Genomic DNA, 23483 nt, shown 5'->3' on the forward strand with positions numbered 1-23483 from the left:
CTGGGGTGGGTAGCTGGGCTTGCAGGTAGCAGAGTCTTTGCTCCAGTCCCACCGACACCACCTCTCCCCTCTCCTTTCCCCCCAGGACGTTGACCCACGCAGGCATCCACCTCCTCCCCAGAGCCGTGTGCCAGCAGCTGCCCAGCCTGCGCGTCCTGTGAGTAATGTGCATTTCTCTGTCCTGTCTGCTCTTCAGAAAAGCACCATCAGAACCTGGGCTTTCCTCTTGTCCGGCTCAGGGAGTGGAACACCACCTCACGGTTCTGTATCTGTTGTGAACACGCCTTCTTCTCAGGCACTGCCTTGATTTCTGCATGCCCTATCAGCTCAGCAAGGCTTGGAGTGATGCTGAGAGGGAGAGGATGGTTTGTCTTTAACCTGGCACCCACTGTGCCAGCTCAGGAGCACACCCCTCTGATCCCGAGGTCCCCAACCTTGTCTGCAGTCAGTGACATCTTCAGGAAGTGAGTCATGAGCCAGATTTATACAAGTTTGCAGCCTGAGGGCAAGAAGAAGGTTTGCCTCTCATCAGTCTTTACACACGCGAGCTGGAAATGAAAACAAGCCTCTTCCAGGAAAGCAACAAGAGTGAATTCTGGATCACAGAAGTTGGAAATGAGAAAAACACAAAAATAAAAGAACACCATTTATAACTTAGCAGATCGTAGTGTTTTGGCTCCAGCTGTCCCTGCAGGGAAGATCTCTCAGCTTTAGACATCTGAGCCAACTCGATGCCACCAAAATGTGCCCGCTGCCTTTGGGACGGTCGGGGCTGCAGGGCCCCATGTGCTGTGTCGATGTTTGCAAGTTACCAGGCTGTAAACCTTCATGTTGTCAATGCCTGCCCCTCCTTGTGAGCCAGCTTTTACGAGGACACCCCACCTTGCTCCTTGTTCCTCTTTCCCCACTCATTTACTGACATTAATTGCACCGCTATCAGGGCTGCACACCTGGCGCCAAAGAGAGGCGCTCGCCCTTCATTTCTTCTCTCCCTGACGTTCTGTGCTGGTCTCTCCCCCACAGAGAGCTGTCACACAACAAAATCGAAGACCTGCCCAGCTTCCACCGGTGCCAGCGGCTGGAGGAGCTGTGAGTACAGAGCTCAGGGCAAAGGGGTCACATTGGTGGGCAGAGCAGCCCAGCACTGAGCTGCTGGTGCTGGGAGGGCTGAGCACTGCGCTCACTGCTGGGGATGCAGACGTGCGGGATAAGAGCGCCTTGCCCCTGCATTTTTGCCCCATGAAATAAAAGAAGTTTCCCAGACTCGCATGGCTTGCCCTGTGCCAGCCTGCTGCTGTGAGGTGTGCACGCTGCCTTCAGCTGGTCCTCAGACCAGTTTCTGCTTTTCCAGTGGTCTCCAGCACAACAGAATCCACGAAATCAGAGCGGACACCTTTGTGCAGCTGACAGCCCTGCGCTCCATGTAAGCTCTGCAGTGGGGACGGCCGCCCCGCGCTGCCGGTCAGGCTGTCCTGTCCTTCCCTCCGCTCGCTCTCCGGTTCTGCTCCCATCTCAGTATCCTTCCCTTGCAGAGACCTGAGCTGCAATGACATCCATTTCATTCACCCCGACGCCTTCGTGACGCTGCGCTCGCTCACCAAGCTGTAAGTGGCGGTGATGTTCGTTTGATGTTCGTTTGACGTTTGTTTTGCAGTGCCCTGTGCTGCCTGGCAGGCAGTGCCTGCATGGTGCCGGTGGGAGCAGACCGAGTCACAGTGCTTCCTACTGGTGTCAAAAGTCACACAGAGCTCCCAGCACACACATTAACCCATCACTGCCCCCATGGCCTGCAGCCCCCATCCATCAGCTCCAGCGGATCCTGAGCCCAGGCAGCGCCCAGCCCCACTGCAGCACTGCATTTCAGGCAGAAAGCATGAGACAGCCGGCACAGCTCCCGGGTGCACTCCAGCTCTCTGCTTTCCTCCCACAGGGATCTGTCAGACAACCGGCTGGCAGTGCTGCCGCTGGGTGGATTGGGCAGCCTGACCCACCTGAAGCTGCAGGGCAACCCAGCACTCTCTGAGCCCTTTGCCGAGGACAGCTTTCCCAAACTAAGGTACTGCCTGCATCTCAGGCCCCATCCGCTCTTTTCCTTCCTGCTCTCTGTGTAGTCTCTACTTGTTTCTATCAGTCAGCCTCCCACTTTCATGGTTTATCCCGTGCTTTCCAGGCCAACAGATTGAGGATGCTCCACCTGCTGCCAACACACCTCACGTTTTACAGGCATCCATGGGAAGGCAGCGCTGCGCTCCCAGAGCAGCCCCCCTCCCCAAACCCACACACACATCTGGGAAGTGTGGAGCAGCTCAGGGCTCCTCTGGGGCATTCCTCCACTCACCCCACTCCTGCCTCTGGGCTGGGTTCAATTTGTACTGGGAGCACTGAAGGAGCCCATCAGTGTGGGGTGATGTGGGCCTGCACTCTGTCCCACGCGGAGTCCCTTTCAGGGAACCAAAGTTGTGCTGCAATGTGACCACTGGATGACAGATTGGCTTCTGATGCATGAAAATTCAGCACAAAGTGTGCAGCAGTAGGGAGCCAGAGTCACATACAAGTTCCCTTTTCTCCCTCTGCAGAGTCCTCGAGGTACCTTACGCCTACCAGTGCTGCGCCTATGGAAGCTGCAGTGGGTTCTTCAGAGCATCCAACCAGTGGGAGGCAGAAGGCGAGAGCCCTGAGGATGAAGATCCCCACAGGAGGGCCCTGGAGCTCTTCCCAGGTCACACAGACAACCACTGTAAGTAGGCTGAGCGGGATGATGCTCTGCAGCACCGTCATGCTGGCAGTTTGGGTGTCAGCCCAGGCTTGCAGGTCGGATGCTGCCAGCCGCCTCGGAGCAGGCAGAGGGATCCTCCTCCAGCTCTGCTGTGAATGGGCTTTGAGTGATGTCAGTGCGTGGGAGGAAAAGTGGATCAGGCACTTCTAAACCTTCATTCACATTCTAAGAGAAAGATCCAGTGCTCCTCAGAGGCACAGACGTTGCTCATTTCACTCTGCTGGCAGCAAGGTGGGACTCGGGCTTGGACACTTTGGGCAGCGCAGAGCCTCTGGAAGGATGTCTGCTGTTATCACTGGGACACACAGAGGGCGGACCCTGAGGTGGAGACAGTGAGCTCACAGGAGTGGAGTGTGGACTGTGTGGGCACCCCGCCTGGGAGGTGGAAAGAGAAGGAAGTGCGTGGGGAATACAGACCCATGCAGGGCACACAGGTGAAGCTGAGCAGCACTTTCTGTTCTGCAGTTGATTTTTCTGTTCTTCAAAATGTACTTCTGCATTAACCTCTGGATCCTGCTGCTATGAGGGGAGCACAAAGCACACTGCTGGCACGCAGACTCAGTACAGCCCTGTGTGATCCCATTGCAAAGGAACCTCAGAATGACACAAAGCAAAGCATGAGTTCCTTTCCCTCTTCTGTAACTGCTGGAGAGTGGAAATCGAGTTTCAGGACGCAGCTGGGAGGCTGTGTTTGTTTATACGCTCACATAAACACAGAGGCCATCTGCACTGCCCGGGTCTGTGTCCGTTGCTGCTGCCATCTGCCCTGCCCCCATCCTGCTCCTGCTGCCGCCCGGTCTGGGGCTCTTTGATGACCCTGAGGATCCTCTGCCAAAACACCAACCCAGCCCCTCCCGCGGTGCCCAGCCAGCCTCAGTCCCATGGATTCCACATGAGACTGGAGGGGAACAGCGAGTGCTCGCAGGCTGTGCCAGATGAGTCTCTTAGCAGCTCATAAAGGCTCACATTTTCGGATGTTAAAGCACTGGGTTTGCCTGAAATATCAAACCACAGCACTGCAAATGTGGAGTGAACACGAACATCCTTCCTCCTTTCCGTTCAGTAACACGTGGGCTATTTTTGATGATGAAGCTGTTGAGATATTACTGCTTTACTTAATCTATTTGTGTTTCAGCTCTTCTTTTCTGATGGTCAGCAGTGGGATTTAGCTGTGTTAGATGAATCTTGTAACAGGAGGAAAAAAGTCCCCAAACATTCCTTCCCTACAAGAAAATGACCTCATTAGAAGAAAATAACTCCAAAACTTTTGCTGCTTGGGATATGATAGAATCACAGACCTATGGGATGGCTGGGTTGGAAGAGACCCCGAAGAGCCATAAAAGTGGTTGGGTTGCCTCCCATCAGCTCATGCTGGGAAGGTCTAAGAGGAGGGCAGGCGCTGGGAAAAGCTTCTGGCCCTGCTGGCCCTGCTCATTCTTCTTCAAGCACTGCTTCTCTGTTGCTTTCTTGCAGATGACCTCGAGGCAGATGAGCTCCAGCTGGACCTTGAGGACTCAAAGCTGCACCCCTCTATCCAGTGCACGCCCAGCCCCGGTGAGCAGGCAGGGAAAACCTTCCCTCTGAACATATCTGCACTCCTTTGAGCATCGCTAAACTCTCAGGCCCCCACAACCCTTCCTGCAGCATCTCATGTGGAAACCACATCTGAGATCCTGGCCCACCTGAGAGTGAGGCTCTCGAGCTGGGCTCTGTGAGATGGGCAGCTTCTTTCTCCCACTTGGAGGGAGCTGCCCTCTGATGGGGAGAGGACAAAAGCGTGGTGTCCCAGTCCGGATATCAGCAGTATCACCCCTCCATCACCCACCCATCGTCCTGTAGTCAGGCTCTGGCACTTGAAGCAGCCTGTGCTGTCTCCTAGCCACTCCAGACTATTGCATGACAAAACCTTCTCCTTCATCTCCCATGAAATCCAAATCCTTCCCAAAAGCAACTCTCCCATTTCACTGTCTCCTCTCTCCTTTCTCCTTTGGCAAAGAGCACCCACTATCTGTCCCCTTTTCACCCCTGCACGACTCCCGTCTCTCATTCCCTCCTTTCTCCACCTCAATCCTCCATCATTCTCTCTCCTGACATCCTCCCACATTCTCTTTGCTCAGGTCTTTCGATCCCCTCCCTGACACCGCAGCTCCCTCCTTCTTTCTCCTTGCCTGCTCCCTCCCTCCCTAACACTTCATCCCATCCTGGCCGTCCCTTCTGCATGGAGGTCATTCATGCCAACACAATAAAACACAGCTCAGCCAAAGCTGTGGGTTTAGGGCAGAGCTGGCAGTGCAGAGGGATGCAGCATGCTGCCATCTCTCTTGCATCCCCTCTTCACAACTCTGTGATCCCTGGGGTGTGGGGGGAAGAGCAGCTCCTGGCAGAGGAGCCCAAACGCAGGCTGAGCCCAGGAGCACCGATGGGGCTGGAAACCCACAGAAATGTGGGGCATTATGGCCATGAGCTCCTCTGAAAGAAGTCCCCCTTGACTTCAGAGCCTGAAGAGGATTCAGCATAGGGCAGGGGTGGGACAAGAGAGCAAAAGGACTTTGCCATGCACAGAGTCACGGGGTGACAGTGCCGGGATCTGCCCTCTCCTCTGTCCTGAGGAGCTGGGGCCACCGCGCTGAGCAGCAGCACCGGAGCAAAGCACTGGTTTGGGGTTTTAACTTTGGGTTTGGTTTCTTTCAGGCCCCTTCAAGCCTTGCGACCACTTGTTTGAGAGCTGGATCATTCGCCTGGGCGTCTGGGTCATCGTTCTGGTCTCGGTGCTCTGCAACGGGCTGGTGGTCCTGGCCGTCTTCGCCTCTCCCAGCTACCTCTCTCCAGTTAAGTTTGTCATCGGCTCCATAGCCGGAGCCAACACGCTGAGCGGCGTTTCCTGCAGCATGCTGGCCCTCGTTGACGCCCTGACCTACGGCCACTTCGCACAGTTCGGCGCCAGGTGGGAGAGTGGCACGGGCTGCAGGGTGACCGGCTTCCTGGCCATGTTCTCCTCCGAAGCCGCCATCTTCCTGCTGACATTGGCTGCAGTGCAGTGCAGCGTTTCGGTCTCCTGCGCGCGGGGCTGCAGGAAGGCACCCTCCCTTGGCAAGGTGAAGGCCGCAGCGCTCGGCTGCCTCTTGCTGTCCTCCGTGGCCGCAGTTCTGCCTCTCTTCTCCATCGGGGAGTACGGAGCATCCCCGCTGTGCCTCCCGTACCCCATCCCGGGTGGGAAACCCGCCACCCTGGGCTTCACCGTGGCCTTGGCGATGACGAACGTGCTCTGCTTCCTGGTGGTCACAGGCACCTACATCCGACTGTACTGCAGCCTGCTGAAGGGCGAGTGCGGCGCTGTCTGGGACTGCGCCATGGTCAAGCACGTGGCCTGGCTGATCTTCACCAACTGCCTCCTTTACTGCCCGGTGGCCTTCCTCACCTTCTCTTCCACGCTCAACCTCTTCCTCATCACCCCGGAGGTCATCAAATCCGTCCTCCTGGTGGTCCTGCCCCTGCCCGCCTGCCTGAACCCCGTGCTCTACCTGCTCTTCAACCCCCACTGCAGGGATGACCTCCGCCTGCTGCGGCAGAAGGGCCGGGACAGGGGCGGCTGCCCCCAACCCTGCGGGCTCGACGACACGGAGAAAAGCTCCTACGACTCCACGCAGGCTCTGGTCAGCTTCTCTGACATCGACCACATATTCGAGACGCCCGATTCCCTGGGAGCACATCCCATCCTCGACAGCTACCGCTTCCCCCCCACGACGCTCGTGCCCTGCCAGCAAAGGATGGGCGCCGGGGGGAGGGAGCGGGGCTGCTCCGAGCTCTGCCCCTGCCTCAGTGACAGCGCGGTACTGACGGCTCCAGAGAGCGGGGAGCCGACCGCCCGCAGCCCCCGGGCCGCCTCCGGCCCCCCCCCGCCCTACATCTCTCACGTATAGAGCTCGGAGCAGCCGTGCCCACAGCGCGGAGAGCCGGCCCCGGCTGGGCGGCCAGCAAGGTGCCAGCGGGCTGCTCCACCTCCAGCACCAGCACGACCCGTCTACCCCCACCCCCCCACATCCGCTGCCCGTTGCCGAGGTCTTGGAAGGGGCTCCGACAGCTCCAGGCGCTCCGGGCTGCCACGGGAGGGGACCGCGTTTCCCTGCTAGGGGCTGTGTGGGAGGGAGCCCACCGGCTCAGGGAGACCCTCCTCCTCATCGGCAGCAAAACCCAGCCCTAAGGACAGCTTAGTACACACAAGGCAGTGCTCTGCAGCAGAGACACGTGGAAGCAGCCAGCTGCAACGACGCGGTCACCCATAGGTGGTGGTAAACCCGGGTCCCTGCGGGCCCGCAGAGCTCTGGAAGTGGGCTTGTGTGCCCTTAACACCACCAGCTGCAAAGGCAGAGGAGATGGGTTATGAGCAGTGGACTCGTGGGGGCTGCTGATGTCGAGTGGTTTCTGTGCTGGGAGCCTTGCTGCTGGGCAGTGCCTGCTCCTTCAGCCAACACCCCGGGCTGGAAATGCTACTGCTCTTTCAACCCAACAATGGGTCTCTGACCCCCAAAGCAGCCAAATCCAAACACCTCCCCCAAGAAACCCTCGTGCTTTGCCTGTAGTCACCTGGCCAGGTTGCCTGGGGGCATATGGGCCTCCCCACACTCACAGAGCTCTCCACCTTCGCACCTTCGCCCAGAGCTGCCAGATTCCATTGGGAATGGTGGGGATGGGGTCTGGCTCATTCCCTGCCCCCAAATCTCACCCTGTAACATGCTCTTACTTCAGGAGCACGCTGAAGAAGACCTCCATAGAAGAGCCCATGTGGGGGCTGTGCTTGTCCCTCCCTTTGTGAGGACAGCTCAAATAGGAGGGAACAGAAATCAGCTTTGTGGGATGGCAATGTCAGGAGGACGCAGACCACTGTGAATGGTCCTGAATTGTCTCCCCACAGCTCAGGGATCTCCCAGATCCATTCTCCCCATCACAACCCACCACCACCTGCCACCCGCGGTCAGCTCTGGGCAAAGCTTTAGTCCTGCCGGTGTTACCACAGCTGTATCAGCCATCCATCCCTGTGAGATAATAAAGGAGCCCCGCTGCTGACCAGTGGCTGCTTTCTGATCTCTTGCCTCGTGCCCTCTTGGTTTGCCCTGCGGCTGCCTGCTGCTTCCCCCCAGGGGAAAAGTCTAATTGTGTGTGTTGTTGTGTCTTGTTTTTTTTTTTTTCTTTTTTTCTTTTTTCCCCTCCTGCATTTCTTTCCAACGGAATCAATCAATTAAAATAACTGAATTGTTTTCCTCTTCCCCCTCCTCCCTTTCTTCACATTTCGGTAGTTTTTGTTATGGGAGGAATTTGAAAGCAAGAGAACATTGTCCTCTTCTGGACGTTTCCAGAAATGGCAGCGAGGCAGGAGGGCGCTCAGCTACGGGGGAACTCAACCCCTCTCTCCCTGCCACCGCGCCTCAGCGTCGCCCAACGCCCATTAAACGTCAAGGGAGAGCTGACCCGGTGCTGAGCCTCTGTATGTTGGAAGAGGATGCGTTTGTGCGAGCCCCCTTTGGGATTTTACACGTGTAGATGACAGTACTGAAGACACAGACACAAATATTTGTGTGAATGTTTATAACTTTGATACCAAAGACTTAAACAGCTCGCCTGGCGTTAAGGCAGCAAAACCCACCGCACCACACCGGAAAAGGGGGCGGCCCCTGGCGGAAGTGACAGCCCCCCCCGCCCCACTTCCGGCGCGAGGCCGCGGTGGGCGGGGCCGCGCTCATTCTGCGCCTGCGCACAGCTCCGTTGCCGCTCGCTCCAGCGGGCGGAAGCGGATGTAAGTGAAGCCGCGTCGGCCGCCATCTTGGTTACGGGGGTGCCGAGGTACCCGTATGTCGGACGCCATATTTGAGGCTGGCAGTAGGGGAAAGGCGACGGCCCGAGCGGCGGCCCCAGCGGAGCGGGGAGATAGAGCGGCGGCCGCGGTCCCTGGGGTTCGGTAAAGTCCCTGCTCGCCGGTAACTATAGCCGCTCGTAGACCGCAGGGGGCGGGGAAAGGCCTCCGCCCGGCCCGGGTCCCCTCCGCTCCCGCCGGGGGAAGCAGGCCGCATCGCGCCGGGTGCCGCCAGGCCGCGGCCCTGAGCCTCCCGACGGGCGCCCTTCCCCGCCGGGCGGTGCGGCGAGGCGTTCCTCGGCTTCTCGGGGCGAGCGGCTTCCCCGCCCAGCTCGGGCCGGGTTCCTCTCGGCCCCGCGCTGCTCCTCGCCCGTCCCCGCGCTTCGCCGTTCCCACGGGGCTCTGTGCGTCCGGACAGAGGCAGAGCCCGTTAGGGAGGGCCGTTGGTTAGACTGAAAATCCCGCTTCTGGCCCTGCGGAGTTACAGCGTCCTGCCTTCCTTTTGCAGCAGTGCCTGTGGGGAGTGTGCCGTGATTGACAGATCGCCCCTCCGTTCCCCCATAGAGCTTCAGGGTCCGACTAACTCTGGGTGCACTCGGTTGTTGCCGTAATTTCTCCTTTAGTTTGCTTAAAACCAAACTTTTGTGTTTGTTTCTTAACGATTGGGATTAAGAGATGCCTGTTTCCTCCGGTTTGGTGGAAGCGTGTGATGTGTGAGGTGACCTCACAGAGCCACTGCAGAGGTGGGATTGTTCGGCCTAATGCTCCTTAGCAGACCTGTGCTCTGAGCGGGCTCTGGGCCTTTCTTGGAAAGCGCAGCTCTGTGTTATTTCATCCTGAAAAAAGACAGGATATTCTGAGGGTAGTTGGCTTGGAAGCCCATGTCAGAACCACCACTGTGCTGTGTGTGAATTGGACAGGCCTCGGGCTGAGCGTTTGAGTTGGGTTGGTTGCCAAATGGTGGCTGGAAGGTGCGTCAGCAGAAAGGTTTGTCTGGGGCAGAGTTCCTCCTGCTCTCCCTTCCCATCTCAAATGGCTGTTTCCAGGGGAAGTTGGTTATTTTTTGAGACTTCATATGGTGTTTCAGTGAGGATGATGAATCATCCTTACTCTCTTAGTTAATTGCTGCCAGAACCCAGCAGTGATTTCAGAAATAAAAAAGGAATGAGTGTGTTCTCTCTGCTGAGAGAAGCAGCAGCTTCATAGTATCCTTCATCTGGAGGAGGTTCCCAGCACCTGGTCAGGCACTAAGGAGGAAGGGGACAGAGAGCTGCTCAATATCAGTGTAGGGAAAAAAGGAGTTGTGGGCTAGGAGAGAGCAACTCCATTAAAAATTGGTACTTCCTAAAAATCTGTTGAGGACTGGGATTTGTAGGTCCTGCCTCCACATGGTGTGCTGTGCTCATGCCTGTTGTTGCTGTGCAAGGTGGGGGGCACGACTTCATTGAACAGACTGTGTTGCCTGGAAGAAGAGCACAGACTCCAGAGTGTGAGCCCGGAGCATCTGGAAAAGGCAGAGGGAGTTTTCTTCATGAAAGCAATACTTTCAGAAGTGCTTTCATGTCAGGAATTCAGACAAACACTTCTGTTGTCTGACCCTTCTCTTTGGCCCTCAGCACAATGGTGTGCAGCCTTTCCTGCCCCTCACAGCCCTGCGAGGTGCCAAGTGCTGTGCTTTGGGTCTGCAGGTGGGTGAGTGGCAGCAGAGACTTTCTGAGTGAAATACTTCGTGCTGGAGATAAACAACAACAAATACAGCTGGGTAAATGTGGTCATCTTCTTCTAACATATTAGTTGAAGCACAAAAAAATCCTCTTCCCTTCTTGCTGTTCTCTGCAGGACAGCAAACTGGAAAGCAAGAGCAGGGAATAGACGGTGTTGTTTGGCGCTCAGGAAGGCGAGATGCAAAGAAATGAGATGCTTCCTTTGTGCTACCTGTCTTCTTTTGGCAAGGGCTGGGCCGTGTGTGTGTGCACTGAGTCCCAGCTGCTGTGACCTCAGTGTAGCTGGAATTCTTTTGTACAGAACAAACTTGAAATCTCTTGATATAAAAACTTGACTGGCATTCTGGAGGAGAATTCTGGGGGTCTTTAGAAAGGTGAAGCAAACTGCTGAGAGACGTGCTGAGTGCTCCAGAGTTACTCGTTGTGCACAGGCTCCCAGGGCTCAGTGCTTGGTTGGTGTTCGGGCTGCTGTGCTAACAGATGTGTTTGGGGTTATCCTGTTTTAAAATGGAAGGGCTTGTAGGGAGTGGAGGGCTGTGGGATATTTCTGGTTGTGGTTTCTTCCTGCTCCTGAGTCTGGATCCCTTCCAGTTGCAAATTGTTTTCCTCTTCCTCCTCCTCCCTTTCTTCGCATTTCGGTAGTTTTTGTTATGGGAGGAATTTAAAAGTTCCACAGAGCAGAATCCAGAGACGTGTTTGTGCCCAGCTCTGTGCTGGGCAGCACTGAGGTTGTTAGGAGCAGGTGCCTATGGGAATCTGCGTGAGATGAATCTGGTTGTGAAGGTGCTAAAGGTCAAAAGGGAGCATTCCTATCAGTTCTGGAGAAGGAATCTTTGCCCTTAACTGCTGTTTTTATTCCCTTTGTCACGCAGTCAAGCCAGCAACTGACTGAGAACCCGACTTCTCCTCTCTTTATTTTAGATTTGGGAAAATTCCCTGCCAAAAAAATATTTCCTGGAAAATTCCCTAGTGTTTGTGTGAGTAAAAGGTTCCAACCTTTCCTTATTGATTGTCGGAAATCCTTTGCACAGAAATGTGCAGCACTTTAATGAAAGAGTTCAGAATCACTTTAATTTGAACTTCTGTCTGGCCTGGTTGCAGGTTTTACGGCATTGAATAACTTTAAAACAAGTAAAAGATCAAAGTATTTGATTTCCCATCAGAAAAAAACAACCAACCAACCCAAACCCTTCTTGTGGCTGAGCAGGAGGTGCTGCAGCTCCGTGCAGCTGAGCCGAGCTGCTTTCCCCGCGCTGTGAGCGGTGGCTGCGGTGAGGGAGCAGCGCGTGCTGGCAAACCCGCAGCACTGCTGCGCCCGAGATCCGATTCCTTACAAAGCCCAGACCAATTGAAGATGCTCCGTATCGTGCAGCCACGCCGTTCCCAAAGTCAGCCTTCCCCTCCTCGCCGCTTGCTGTTCCCTCAGCCTGCTGTCGCTGCTCCCTGCGTGGAGCATGCAGCCTGTCTGTGTGCGCAGAGCCCCGTACACCATGTGCATGCACGTGTGTTTGTGTGCCAGCACCAGTCCCACAGGCGTTTCCCACCGGCCGCGGTGCGGCTCCTCTCTTTGTGGCTGCTTCCCTCCAGGTGAGAGGAGCAGGCGGCCCCACATCCCTGCTATTGCTGCTGCTCTTGCTGGGTTCTGCCGCTCACACCTGTGTGTATCCGTGTATTGATGCGCACTGGCATGCTTTTGCTGTACAGGTAATAAAGACGGGGGAAGGTTTTTGTGTTTTCTTAATAGGTGAAGAAATCTTGAAGACCAGAAATTCCAACTTACAGAATTTTAAATTTTAAAAATATAATATAATTAAAAAAAAAAAAAAATTGTCCGGCTGTGGAAGACGGAGCCTCATTTTTGCAGCCGCTTTGAGTCACGAGTTCGCCTTTAAGTGCACTGGGTTTTTTCTTTTTTTTTTTTTCCCTTTTTTCCTTTTTTTTTTCCTCGAAGAGCTCACTAACCCTGGCTGCCTCCGCTCTGAGAGCATTCCAATGGACTCGCTTCCTCCATTAGTTGTAAGATGTTTAAGAGCACATCCCGTGTTTGACTTGTGGATGAGAGGTTCCCTTGGCAAAGTGAGGAGGAAAATTCTTTCTACCCCTTTATTATTAATTCACGGATTCAGTGTTGGTTCGGCCTACAGGAGAAGTTAACTGGAAGGCTTTGAAGATCGCTGTCTTTGCTGAGGTTGTCCAGGTGGGTGAGCTTGAAGATCTGCAGCGGTCGCACAGATGTGTTGGGGGTTGCTGACTGAGTGACACTCGTGGTGTTGAAGGAGGGGCTCTGTTTGTGGGCTTGCAGTTGCACTCCAGGGGCTCCGTGTGAGTCAGGGCGGTGTCACTGCAGTTTGACCAGTGTTGAGGAGGGCAATGTTTTGAAACAGCTGCTTCCGAGAGACTAACTTAATGGACAGCAGAAAGCTGGAAAGGTGTGTATTCCTCATTGTTTTCCACTTGTTGGCATTTTGCTTAGGGTTCCTTTCAAAAAGAAGATTTCGCTGATCCAGGCAGTAGAAGGCGTTCAGTCCAAGGAAGCACGAGCCAGCTCTTTGAGAGAGCACAGAAGACCTGCACAGAGATCCTTGAGACCTGAGCTGCTTCTGAGACTCGTCCAGCATGTCGAAGCAAGGAGATGATTGCTATTTCTACTTCTACTCCACCTGTAACAAGGTCTGCTTGGGCTTCTTTTCCTTCATTTTTCTTTCTTTCAGTTCTTAAGAGGATGGAGCGGAGTAGGTAGAGGCATTACTGATCTTTGGCCAACTTAACAACTAATTGCTTTGTGCATTCAGCTAACAGCGAGCTAAAAGCATGGCCAGTTCTCAGGCTGTACTTTTTCATTTCCCTCTCTTTGTTTCCGTTGGGTTACAGGGAGACAGCTGTCCCTTCCGGCACTGCGAAGCTGCTCTGGGCAACGAAACCATCTGCACACTGTGGAAGGAGGGCCGCTGCTTCAGGAATGTCTGCAGGTTCAGGCACATGGAGATCGATGTGAGTGTTGGCTCCTCAGAATTCATCACCAAAACATCTTCTCATTGCTTTAGGTGGGCTGAATGGGCTTTTGCAGATTAGATTCGTTTGCTTTGAAATGATGGGGGTTCCTGTTGTTAAGAGGGAGCTGGGAGGAAGTAGAGGGAAGAGAACTCAATGTCTTTGGTATATCTTAGCAGGAAGCTCTTGCAGTAGACACCAACAGTATTCTCTCAACAGATCTAAAGAACCACATCAATCAGACAGGCGTTCTGCTAGGTGTGTTAGTTTAGCCCCTTCTAGACTGGTGTCCTCTCCCATGGAATGCTAGGAGCTCAGCGAGCCCCGTGCTCACAGCCTGTGCACTCCTCAGAGTGGTGTTTGAGTGCTGCTTTGTGACAGTCTGCTCAGAGGCGTGATCTGGAGCTCAGTCTCCCTCTACAAACCTCAGGTGCACGTTACCAGCAGCTTTTCTCCCTTTGTATCTTCAGAAAAAGCGCAGTGAGATTCCCTGCTTCTGGGAGAACCAGCCGGGAGGCTGCCAGAAATCCAACTGTGCCTTTCATCACACCAAGGGACGTTATGTCGATGGGCTCTTCTTACCACCAAGCAAAAGTGAGTTTGTCTTTTCTAAGTATGAAGGATCAACTCTGAGTGTTACTCATGGGTGCGCGTGGTGTTGTGAAGGATGCCAGGTAACATTCATTTGTGAGTGCAGGAAGAAGCGCACTGATAGGTGCAGAGCTGAACTGTGTGTGCTTCTGATATTTCAGTTTTTTCTTTCATGCTCAGCTTCTCTCTGCTCCTGTGACCGTTCCCTTGCAGGTTGTTTTCCTGCATTTAAGCTTTTAGTGGTGTTAGGGAGGTGAATGTTGTGGGGGGGGGGGGGGGAGGGAAGGAATTCTTTCACAGAGTAGCCAGTGATTGGATGGGCAACTGGAGACTCAGCTCTTATCTGTGCGGGTTGTCAGCCTTGCCTGCCATCTCTGTGCAGTGGTTGTAAGGTTGGGGTCAAAGTTTTAAATTCCTGATGGTCCTCTCCTTCCTGTAGCTACGCTGCCAAGTCCACCGGAGTCTGCAGACGATGACCTGAAGGCAGCTCAGATAACGCTGCAGCAGAGCAAGCTTTCTGTGCAGTCCAATCCCTCCCCACAGCTGAGGGGAGTGATGAAAGTGGAAAACTCAGAAAATGTCCCGAGCCCTACGCATCCTCCAGTTGTAATCAATGCTGCAGATGATGATGAAGATGATGATGGTGAGTGTGGTTGCTGCTGCTTTTGATCTTGAAGGTTTGTGTTCTATGGCTCTAGAACACCTGCAGGCTGGTGAGGATGGGGCAGCAGCTCACTGGGGTGTGCCTGGCAGCAGTGAGCAGGAATTGCAATGCAGGAGGGAAGCTCAGAGCCACTCCTGCTGCTGCTGGTCTGCAGTGTGGACCTCTGCCTTAAGCCAGGGGAGAGTTTTCTCTGTTCTGTCAGAAGAGGGACAGAGACACTGGTTAAAGCCACGTGGAGAGTCTGGAGCCCTAAATGCTTTTTCCAGTTCTCCACTAGTTACTCTATTCACTTAGGCTGCTTCTATGGGTTCACCAGGTCAGTATAGCTGCTTAAATAGGGAGCCCTTCTGTAATCATTTATGTTTGTACTTAAGAATATTAACTGTGGGCTGAAGTGTCATTGTATGAGCTACAGAAACATTAGAAATCTGATTGAATTCCTACTGCATAACTGAAGAGGCTGACTTCTTTCCCTGTACAGACCAGCTTTCTGAGGAGGGAGAGGAAACAAAAACACCTGTCCAGCAACCAGCTGAAGAAAACCACAACGGATTGCGGATAATTTCCACTAGGAAATCTAATGCTGATACAAAACAAGGTATTCCAACACCTCTGGTAGGATGAATCCGAAGAACTTGCCAATTAACTCCAAAGCAATTTATTGTGCAAACACAACAGAATACAGGGCTGCTGAATGGACTCAGCTGTTCCCATGATCTTGTTCCTACCCCATAATTTCATGTGCCTTTCAGATTGGAAAGGTAAACTCCTTTGTTTACTTCATTAGAGCAAGACAAGGCCACAGCATGGAGTTTAAGTGTCTGTACATCTTTTCTATCACTGGTGAAAGCCACATTTGCTGATAGAGAAATCTAATGTCATGTAGGTGGGTTAAAATAAGGGATAAAGCCTACTTTTTGTATTCAGAAGGATGAAAGGAGGGCAGTAGGCATCAATTCCATGGTGCTCTTACCTCTGGGGAGAGCTGACAGGGTTTCTTATGAATGCTTCTGAGCACGAGGCAGTTTGCATGTCCCTCAGCGTGTCCCTCTGTCCCTCAGTCTCATTAACTGCTTTGTGTTCCCAGATGACAGTTTGAATTTTGGAATAAAAACACTTGAAGAAATCAAATTGAAGAAACAAAAGGAAAAAATAAAAAAACAAAGTGGTGAGTCAATATGCCCTACTTTATCTTTCTGTTTGTTTTCTCCCCTTTTTTTTCCTTCTGATTATACCTGGATAGCTGGCGATGTGTTGGGGAATGGAGCCATTCACAGAAGTGAACCTTTTTCTTGCACTGCTGAGTTTGGAATAGCAGTTGCTGATGGCTGGGAGCTGCATGAGAGATAGGCTTCCATTTTTAGCTGGGGGTATCAATTTACTTCAGCATGCGACGTGTTGTTTTAAGTCCAGACAGCTGCTCTTCTAGATGGGAATTCCAAGAGCAAACTGGAGGCAAATTATTCACCTCTTCTTTACATGCACTGTTGTTGCATATTTGACAGTAACAAGTAACAAATGTTTTGTGATGGTTCTGTCAGGTCTGTTTTGGTTGTTGGCAGTGCCTTTTCTCTTCTTGTAAACACTTTGCTCACTTTGATCAGAAGGGCCTTCAGGAGTTCCTGCTCATCCGCTCCAATCTCGGGCTGTTCCTGTGCCAGAGAAGGAGAATGTGAGGACAGTGGTCAGAACTGTGACACTGTCTGCAAAGCAAGGTAATGATGAGTACCTTTGTTTCCATTTCATGGCTCCTAAATGGACTGGGTAAATAACAATTAAGGTAGTTGGGCCATGTCAGTCTGCTGACGTTGCTTTTTGTATTCAAAAGATGCTTTTATACCAAAAGTCCGTGGTTGTGTTGGGAAGGTTGGCACTTGTAGGTGCTCTGTCTGTTCTGTTGTAGTAAGGGATCATGAAGCAACTTCTGTGAACCTCGTGGTGAGCTGTGTGTTACTGCTAACCTGCAGCCTCCCAGAGGCACTGACCCTGTGCCTGCCGTGCTCCTGAACTTGAGTGGTGTTTGTTAATGAGCTAATGAGCTGACAGCAGTGACAGAATTAGTGCTCAGGTGAAGCTCAGCAGCGGGCTAATGGTGTAGTAATTGTCAGTGTGCAGCTCAGGAGCCAACTCGAGCAGAGTAACTCAGAAATGAGAGGGAAGAGCCCCAGAAGGTGGTGCTACACAAAGAGCTTTGGAGCCACTGAAGAAGCCGAGGAATTGAAAGTGAGGAATGAAGCAACTGAGACTTACTCTGAGTGCATTACAGTTGCAATATTATTTTGTGTCAAGGCTGTCAAAACTGTGTCTTTTGGGTGGTGGTGGTTTTTTTTTTTTTTTTTGTGGGAATTGAGCTAACAGGACAGTAATTCTGTTGGCTGCTGGTTTCTGTGAAATAAGCAAACTGTACTTTGTTTTAGGGGAGGAGCCTGTGATTCGATTGAATATTGCTGAGAAACCTGGAAAACGGAAAGCCTCTGTAGGTAAGGGCTGCTTGTGAGCTGTGGTTTGGGTGCCTCCATCTAAACTGACTGCATCAGAGGGCGTTGCTGAAGTACAAGAGAGGAAAGTGTGTCATGGATCTGTGCTGACTGTAGAAATGGTACAGAACTGAGCAGCTGAAAGGTGAATTTGAGAAAATACACTTGGAAGAACTGAAGTTTGTGGTTGACTGTTCTAAAATCTTCCTCCCAAGAAATTACCTTAGCAGTGTTGTTGTTTTCTCTCTAGCTGATGTGAGCGGCCTTCCGCTGAAGCGCAGCCTTGCAGAAAGGCTGGGGAAGAAGATCGAGGTTGACAGAGCACCAAGGAGAGGTAAACGAGCATCTGGGTTTGCTGCACAGATTGCTCTGGGCTTTCTGCTTGTTCTTTCCTGGGAGTGCTGTCTTTGCACACTTCCTGAGGTCTTCATCACTGGGGTTTATAGTTATTTTTCCTGCCCTGTTTTGAAACATGAGCCCAGAGCTGGAATTTACACAGCAACCCTGGTTTGTTCTGTTCTGTGGCTCAAGGCATGAAGTCTCTGAAGGAGAGACTGGGACAAGCTAGTGCTCAATGGGTAATAACTAGATATTTTTTCCCCTTTTTCCTTTTAATGAACTTAGACCACTTCCATAGAGCCCTAAACATTAATTTGAAAGGGGAAAAAAGGGACTGGTTTTCCAAATAGGACAGGTGGCTTAGAAGAGAAAACTTCAGTGCAGAGTGAAGCTGTCCTATGATGCGTTGTTGTGAACACTCGTATTCTGTAACATTATGACAGATTTTGGAGCTCTCTTTGGACTCTCTTTTAATCTTTATGCTTCTCCTTGCTTGATGATGACAGAGAAGGGTGCCAAGCCAGCAGGAGAGATCCACGTGAAAACGCTGGAAGAGATCCGTCTTGAGAGAGCTAATCAGCGAGGAGAAAGCCCAGCTGCCCCCCAGGCAGAGGGGTGCTGTAAGGTGGAGGATCCCAGCTCAGGGGTGAGGCCTTCCCCTGCAGTTCGCATCAAAACCTTCTCGGAAGCCCTGGCTGAAAGGAAACACAAGCGACTGGAAGAAGAGAAGCAAAAAGGAGAAGAGTTGCTTACTGAGAAGAGAGCTGAGGGTGAGCGCAAGAAGCAGAGAATTCTCCCTCCATCTGTGCCTGGTAAAGTGAAACTGGAAGAGCCAGCACGTAAAACCAAGCCTTTGGAAGAAGTGCATATTAAAACCTTGGAAGAAATCAAGCAGGAGAAAGCTCTGCGGATGCAACAGAGTGGGGAAAACGTTTCAGCTGCAGCAGCGCAGCCTGGGCCTGCCCCTGCAGGGAGGAAGTTGTTGCGGATCACAAAGCTTGCAGGTAACGAGGTGCTTCGCTGTCTGCTTCCCCTGTCAAGCAACTTGAGTTTGCTCAGAATTCCCATGGCTTTTTTTTTTTTTTAACAAAATGCAAAGTCAAGTGCCTTTATCCGTATATTTTTCCATTAAATCCGTGGTGTCTGCCTGCATTTTCCTCTGGAAAATTGACTCGCTGTGAGGCTTCATAGTTCAATTTCTCTTGTACTTCTTTTTCCTGCCGTCTGTTTTTGGTGTGCAGTGTTCTGTGTTGAGTCCAGGGTTACCTTCCTCTTTGGCACGTGTTGCTTATTATGTAAATGTGTTTGTAAAGCACGGATTGACTCATTGTGGGGGCCAACCTCTGTCAGAAAGGTCAGGAGGGTGAGTTATTGACTGGGGAGGCGACAGAGGCTTTGTGAAGAGCAGTGCAGGAAGGAGGTAAGAGCTTGTATGCCGTATAGTCTGCGTGTTGTTGCCTCTCTGTGCCTTGTTATTGGGTGTGAGGAAACAAGCACATGGAGGAAACGTGGGCACTCAGGTTTCTTTATATCCTTGCTGTTGACCAAGTTGTTTTTTTTTTTTTCCTTGTTTTAAAGCACCTGGAAGAGAAGAGAAGAAGTCTGTGGAATTGAGCAGGGCTTCTCCCAAAGCTGTTTCTGCACCTGCAGAGGTGAGTCCCTTCTGAAGATGGACACATGACACAATTCCTTAACGTGTTGCCATGTCTTACTGCTCACCGTGTGCCACCATTCCTACCTTCCTGCCTTTGCTGCAGCTCTTCACCAAAGTTTCAATCCTGCCACTTCCAGTAGCTTTTCCAGACAGCATTGTTCTCAAGCTCTGAGTTAATCTGATTGTAGCTGGCAATGAGGCAGTAACCCTGCTGGCACCAGGTACAACTTGTGAGGTTGTTGAGGAGGGCATTGGATACAAAAAGGCCATGGCTTCGTGTTCAAGGAAAGCAGCGTGCAGGTGGATGCTGCATAGGGGAACAGGAATGACTTTCTGTTGCTCGAAAAGAATGTGGCAGGTAACAGCTACAGCACTGTGCTGATTTAAAGAAGCTTGCTTTGTTGTGAATTGCACAGTTCTGAAACAGTGTTTTCACAGCAAAGCATGGATCTTGTAGGCAGACATGTATGGAAGGAAATGTCAGTGACCCGAGTGATAGCAATGTACTGCTGGAGCCATTTTGGAAATATTGCCAATCTGATTTTCTTGATACATTCTCCCTGGTGTTCTTACTTTGCACGTTATTTCTTTTTAGCCCTTGGATCAGAGCACACCAAATTCTAAAGCTCAAGTGAAGAGCCTTGAGGGGACAATAAAGGAGAAGCCGCAACTGAGGCAACCAGATAAGCTGAGGAAGGAAGTGGCTGCTTTGCCATTTGCTGCTGAAGAAACAGTCAAAGGTAAGAGTCCAGAGCTCAGCAGCCCTGAATCCACCCTGGCTTCAGGGTCAGCTTATCAGCTTGCAAAGACATCGGTGGAATCTCAGGAAGATGGGAGACTGTATTGCCAGGGAAACCATCAGACCAACCTCAGGAACAGAAAACCGTTGGGTGTGAGGTGGTCCTCAGAAGTAAAGGGATACGAGGGCAGTTCTCATGGTGGGTGCTTGCCACTGCTTCGTGCTAGGAGGGGAAATGCTTATTTTCTTAGTTCACCTGTGTTCCTTCCAGCCAGGCTTCAGCTTGAGAATGGGAGAGACACAATGGCACTGCAACTGCAGACTTGCACACGTGATGAACAGCTGAATGCATTCTGTGGTCTGCTGTGGTTTGCACAGCGTCTGGTTCCACCCTCATGTCTGTTATAGCTGCTGCTTTTTCCTTTCTCTAGAGGGACTGAGACTTTAAATACACAAGTAGTCCGTATTTGTGAATTTTGTTGGACTTCATAGAGTGTCTTAGAAAATATTGCTTTCTCCTGGGATTATTGTTATTTGGTGTAGCTGCGCAGTTTCTTTGTTCCTTTGCTCAGACTGTTGGTAGGCAGTGTGAAAGATATCGCTGAGAACTGAGGAAAGAGCAGTGTAACTTTGGTGGCCAGATATATTTAACGGTGTGTAAGGGCTGTGGGAACGATAGGAGAGCCTGGACTTCTCTCGAGGCACAGTTGTACCAGCTTTCTCTTCCTCTTACTGTAGCCAAGTGCAAGGTGAGTGCGAAGGCTTCAGACAGCAAAGCCAGCACCCCCACGAAGCGGGCACTGAAGCGGAAGGCTGCTGAGATCTCTCCCTCTGCTGTGGCAGCCGTGAAACCTCTGAGTAGCACTGAACCTGAGGAGCCTCCAGCTAAAAAAGCAGCTTTGGTAAGGAGGGGGGAAGCGTCACTCAAACGTACACTGAGATACAACTGCTGTAAGGTGTGGAGAACTGAAACGTTCTGCAGGCTTTCTTCCAAAGCAGTCGCTGTGTGCAGGATGCTGGATGGATGGCAGTGCACACAGTGCTCTGCAGTCCTGCGAGTCCTCTGTGGTGTGGAGGACTTTGTCCATTAATGCTGTGTGTTAAAAAGACCCGAGGTGCTCAGCTTTCACGTGGTGGTTTAACATCCCTCAGGAGCTCTGTGTTGGGTTAAGGCTCAGCAGTGCTGAAGGAGAAGCACTGGAGGAAGGGTCTCCTGAGGAATCATTGGCTCTGTCTTGCTTCTTCCCAGACTGCTGCTCCAGCCCTGCCAGAGGACGGCCTGCTCACCAAGCCTGGCGTAGAGAAACCCCCCAGCAGGTGACAACCACAACTTCTTTTTCTTAAGCAGCCAATGTGGGAAGGATAATGGGGTTGAGATAAAGAATGACAAAATCCAGTAAAAGAATAAGTCATCTCAAATAACTTTCTAGCAACTAGCAGAGATGTTTATTTAGATGATTTTCTTAAAATGCTGCAAGTTGGTGCAGCTCTCCAGTGTGTTCTTGGGTTTCTGAATGCCCGAGTGACCGTGAGGTGAAGTGATGAGTGAGTTGTCCTACACGTGTTGGTCCTCAAGAATGCCACTCAGCCAACAAACACTAAGACAGATCTTTTGAGAGAGCAGAGAGAGGTGATGGATGGAAATCAGCTCCTTGGACTTGAGAGCAAACTCTGCTGAGCACACTGGGCAGAACTAAATTAGGAAATATATTTGCAGAGGTTGACTTAACGCTTTTCCAGTCAGTCTAACGAAGGTGGCAGAGCATCTCTGGCTACAGAAGTGGAGCTGTGTTTGCTGGCCCTCAGTCGCAGTGTTCTCACAGATAAATCCCCACACTGAAAAGGAACCTTGTCAGCGTATGGGCTCTGCAGGCAGCCTGGTTAACGACTGCAGTCCCTGTGTGTGAGGTGCAGGAGGGGTAACTGGCTTTAAGTGCTGGTCAGCAGAAAATGTATCTCCAGCTGAGAAATGTTGTGTAATGATTGTTCTCTTCCTTGTTCTCCCAAGCCTTGAACTGCATCTGGGAAGCCAAGCAGACTCTGTGGAGCAGTTGGAGGACTCGAGTTCAGCTTCAGCTTCTTCACAATCGGCGGCCAAAGCTCAGCAGCTGAGCTCCACGGGGGCTGGGAAGGCGCCCTTATCTGTAGAAGATGACTTTGAAAAGCTAATCTGGGAAATCTCAGGAGGGAAACTGGAAGCAGAAATTGACTTGGACCCAGGGAAGGATGAGGATGACCTCCTTCTTGAACTTTCTGAGATGATTGACAGTTGAACTGCACAGTCTTATGGTATATATATAAAAAAAAAAATTGAAACTTTTTTTTGTTGTTGGATACCCCAGGGTGATACTTTTTCTGAAGGAGGCTTCACAATGAGTCTTAAAGCACAGTTGAACTGGTAGAAATTGGCAGTCTGCATTCCATTGTCCTGAGTTTTCCTGCTGGTCAGAGTTGAGGTCCCGTGCACCCATTCCCTGATCCTGGTTGGCTCCTCTCAGCAGCAAGAGGAGAAAGCAGTTCTGTGACTCAGCCCAGGAGGACGTCCGTCTGTGTGCTGTGAATTGATCTACTGATTCAGTGATGCTCTGAAGGCTTAGACCTAAAGCTTCTTCCTTCCTCCTCCTTGGCCACGTTCAGCGTTGGGTGCAGCTGGAAGCTTTGGTGTTCCGATTTCTTGGGCAGTTGCTGTGTCTAGCCTGGAGTTCTGCCAGCTCTTGTTTTGTTTGTGTATGCTTTTGTTTTGACTGGAATCCCTTAAGGCAACTTAATGACAGCGGAGGGGTGGGAGGGAGCAGAATTATTCTGGTATTTTGGACCAAATGTGCCACCAAGGATGGGGGGTCCGCCCCTCCCTTCCAGTTCTCAGCGGTGATACAGCATCGGTGTGAGCAGTCGAGCTGCACGCTGCACTGCATTACTCTCACTCCCTCTTTCTTTTACCGTACTTCCAAGGCGTTCTGGTAGGAACGGGATGCTGGGGCGAGCACTCTGTATTCCTCTGGTCCGCGGCAGGCGGGGCTGTTGAGGATCGGTTGCAGCGCCTCGGGGCTGCCAGGGCGGCTCCCTGTGCTGGGGCTGGAGCTGCTGCAGCACTGGGCGCGGCTGTGACCCTGCAGGGACGTCCGGGATGGCTGTGCTGTGTGCCCTGCCTCTGCTCAGCGTTTTCCCTAGCAGATACTTCGGAATTATTTTCTTATCTTGTAGCAGAACTTTAGGCTTTTCCTACTGTGACGTGTGATGCCGTAGGGGCCCCCAGGCGTTTGCTGCCGGCAGAGGAGTATCAGTCGTTGAGTTTATTGTAAATACTTTATTTCTGTAAGACAACACGTGTGCTTTGATGCCCCGCAGCGATGGCTCAGCTCGCCGTGAGCAGAGTGCAGCCGTGCTGGGCTTGAGGGCAGCGCTGTGGGTGCAGTGCAGCCCTGGGCTGGCTGAAGGATGCCGTGGTCACGCTGTGAGTCGGCAGAAGATTTTGTGATTTTCTGCTGTCAGCCTTCGCCTCCGGGTGGGACTCTGCCCATTTTGTGTATGCCATTATTGTTACTGTAAATATTTTATCCTTTCGTTTTATATTTGCCTTCTATTTAAGATATTGTATGAACGTAGTCAGGCTCCTCTGTTTGCGCCAGCGGCTCTTGGCTGTGTTTTTAAATAAAGCTGGCACAGGACAGCAGTGCTGT

General features: G+C 52.0%; 2 protein-coding genes across 9 annotated transcripts in view; both read left to right on the forward strand.

Annotated features, from left to right (window-relative positions):
• The window catches only part of LGR6 (leucine rich repeat containing G protein-coupled receptor 6), a 69301-nt gene extending 61443 nt beyond the window's left edge, over window positions 1-7858 (forward strand). Inside the window, exons 11-18 of the mRNA XM_085210654.1 lie at window positions 86-157; window positions 1024-1089; window positions 1352-1423; window positions 1533-1604; window positions 1931-2056; window positions 2577-2737; window positions 4250-4330; window positions 5468-7858. Of these exons, the coding sequence (XP_085066780.1) occupies window positions 86-157; window positions 1024-1089; window positions 1352-1423; window positions 1533-1604; window positions 1931-2056; window positions 2577-2737; window positions 4250-4330; window positions 5468-6696 (1879 nt within the window). The 3' untranslated portion in view covers window positions 6697-7858. The remainder of the gene's footprint in view (window positions 1-85; window positions 158-1023; window positions 1090-1351; window positions 1424-1532; window positions 1605-1930; window positions 2057-2576; window positions 2738-4249; window positions 4331-5467) is intronic.
• Window positions 7859-8595: 737 nt separating this feature from the next.
• On the forward strand, window positions 8596-23476 carry LOC100545138 (zinc finger CCCH domain-containing protein 11A). Of its 8 annotated transcripts, none has more exons than XM_085210660.1 (18): window positions 8596-8748; window positions 11270-11325; window positions 12093-12545; window positions 12822-13018; window positions 13220-13339; window positions 13810-13933; window positions 14370-14573; window positions 15076-15192; window positions 15682-15762; window positions 16199-16309; window positions 17012-17074; window positions 17322-17405; window positions 17917-18414; window positions 18989-19062; window positions 19660-19804; window positions 20542-20705; window positions 21053-21120; window positions 21812-23476. In XM_085210660.1, exons 4-18 carry the CDS (start codon window positions 12965-12967, stop codon window positions 22074-22076), a joined length of 2172 nt encoding a protein of 723 aa, XP_085066786.1. In that variant the 5' UTR covers window positions 8596-8748; window positions 11270-11325; window positions 12093-12545; window positions 12822-12964; the 3' UTR covers window positions 22077-23476. The 8 variants fall into 8 exon arrangements, with proteins under 8 accessions (XP_085066786.1, XP_085066788.1, XP_085066784.1 ...); XM_085210662.1 differs by having other exon boundaries at window positions 12493-12545; XM_085210661.1 differs by having other exon boundaries at window positions 8606-8729.
• Window positions 23477-23483: the final 7 nt, after the last annotated feature.

Source organism: Meleagris gallopavo, chromosome 28, assembly GCF_905368555.1.
Source record: "Meleagris gallopavo chromosome 28, MGAL_WU_HG_1.1, whole genome shotgun sequence".
In the NCBI taxonomy this organism is placed as follows: domain Eukaryota; kingdom Metazoa; phylum Chordata; class Aves; order Galliformes; family Phasianidae; genus Meleagris; species Meleagris gallopavo.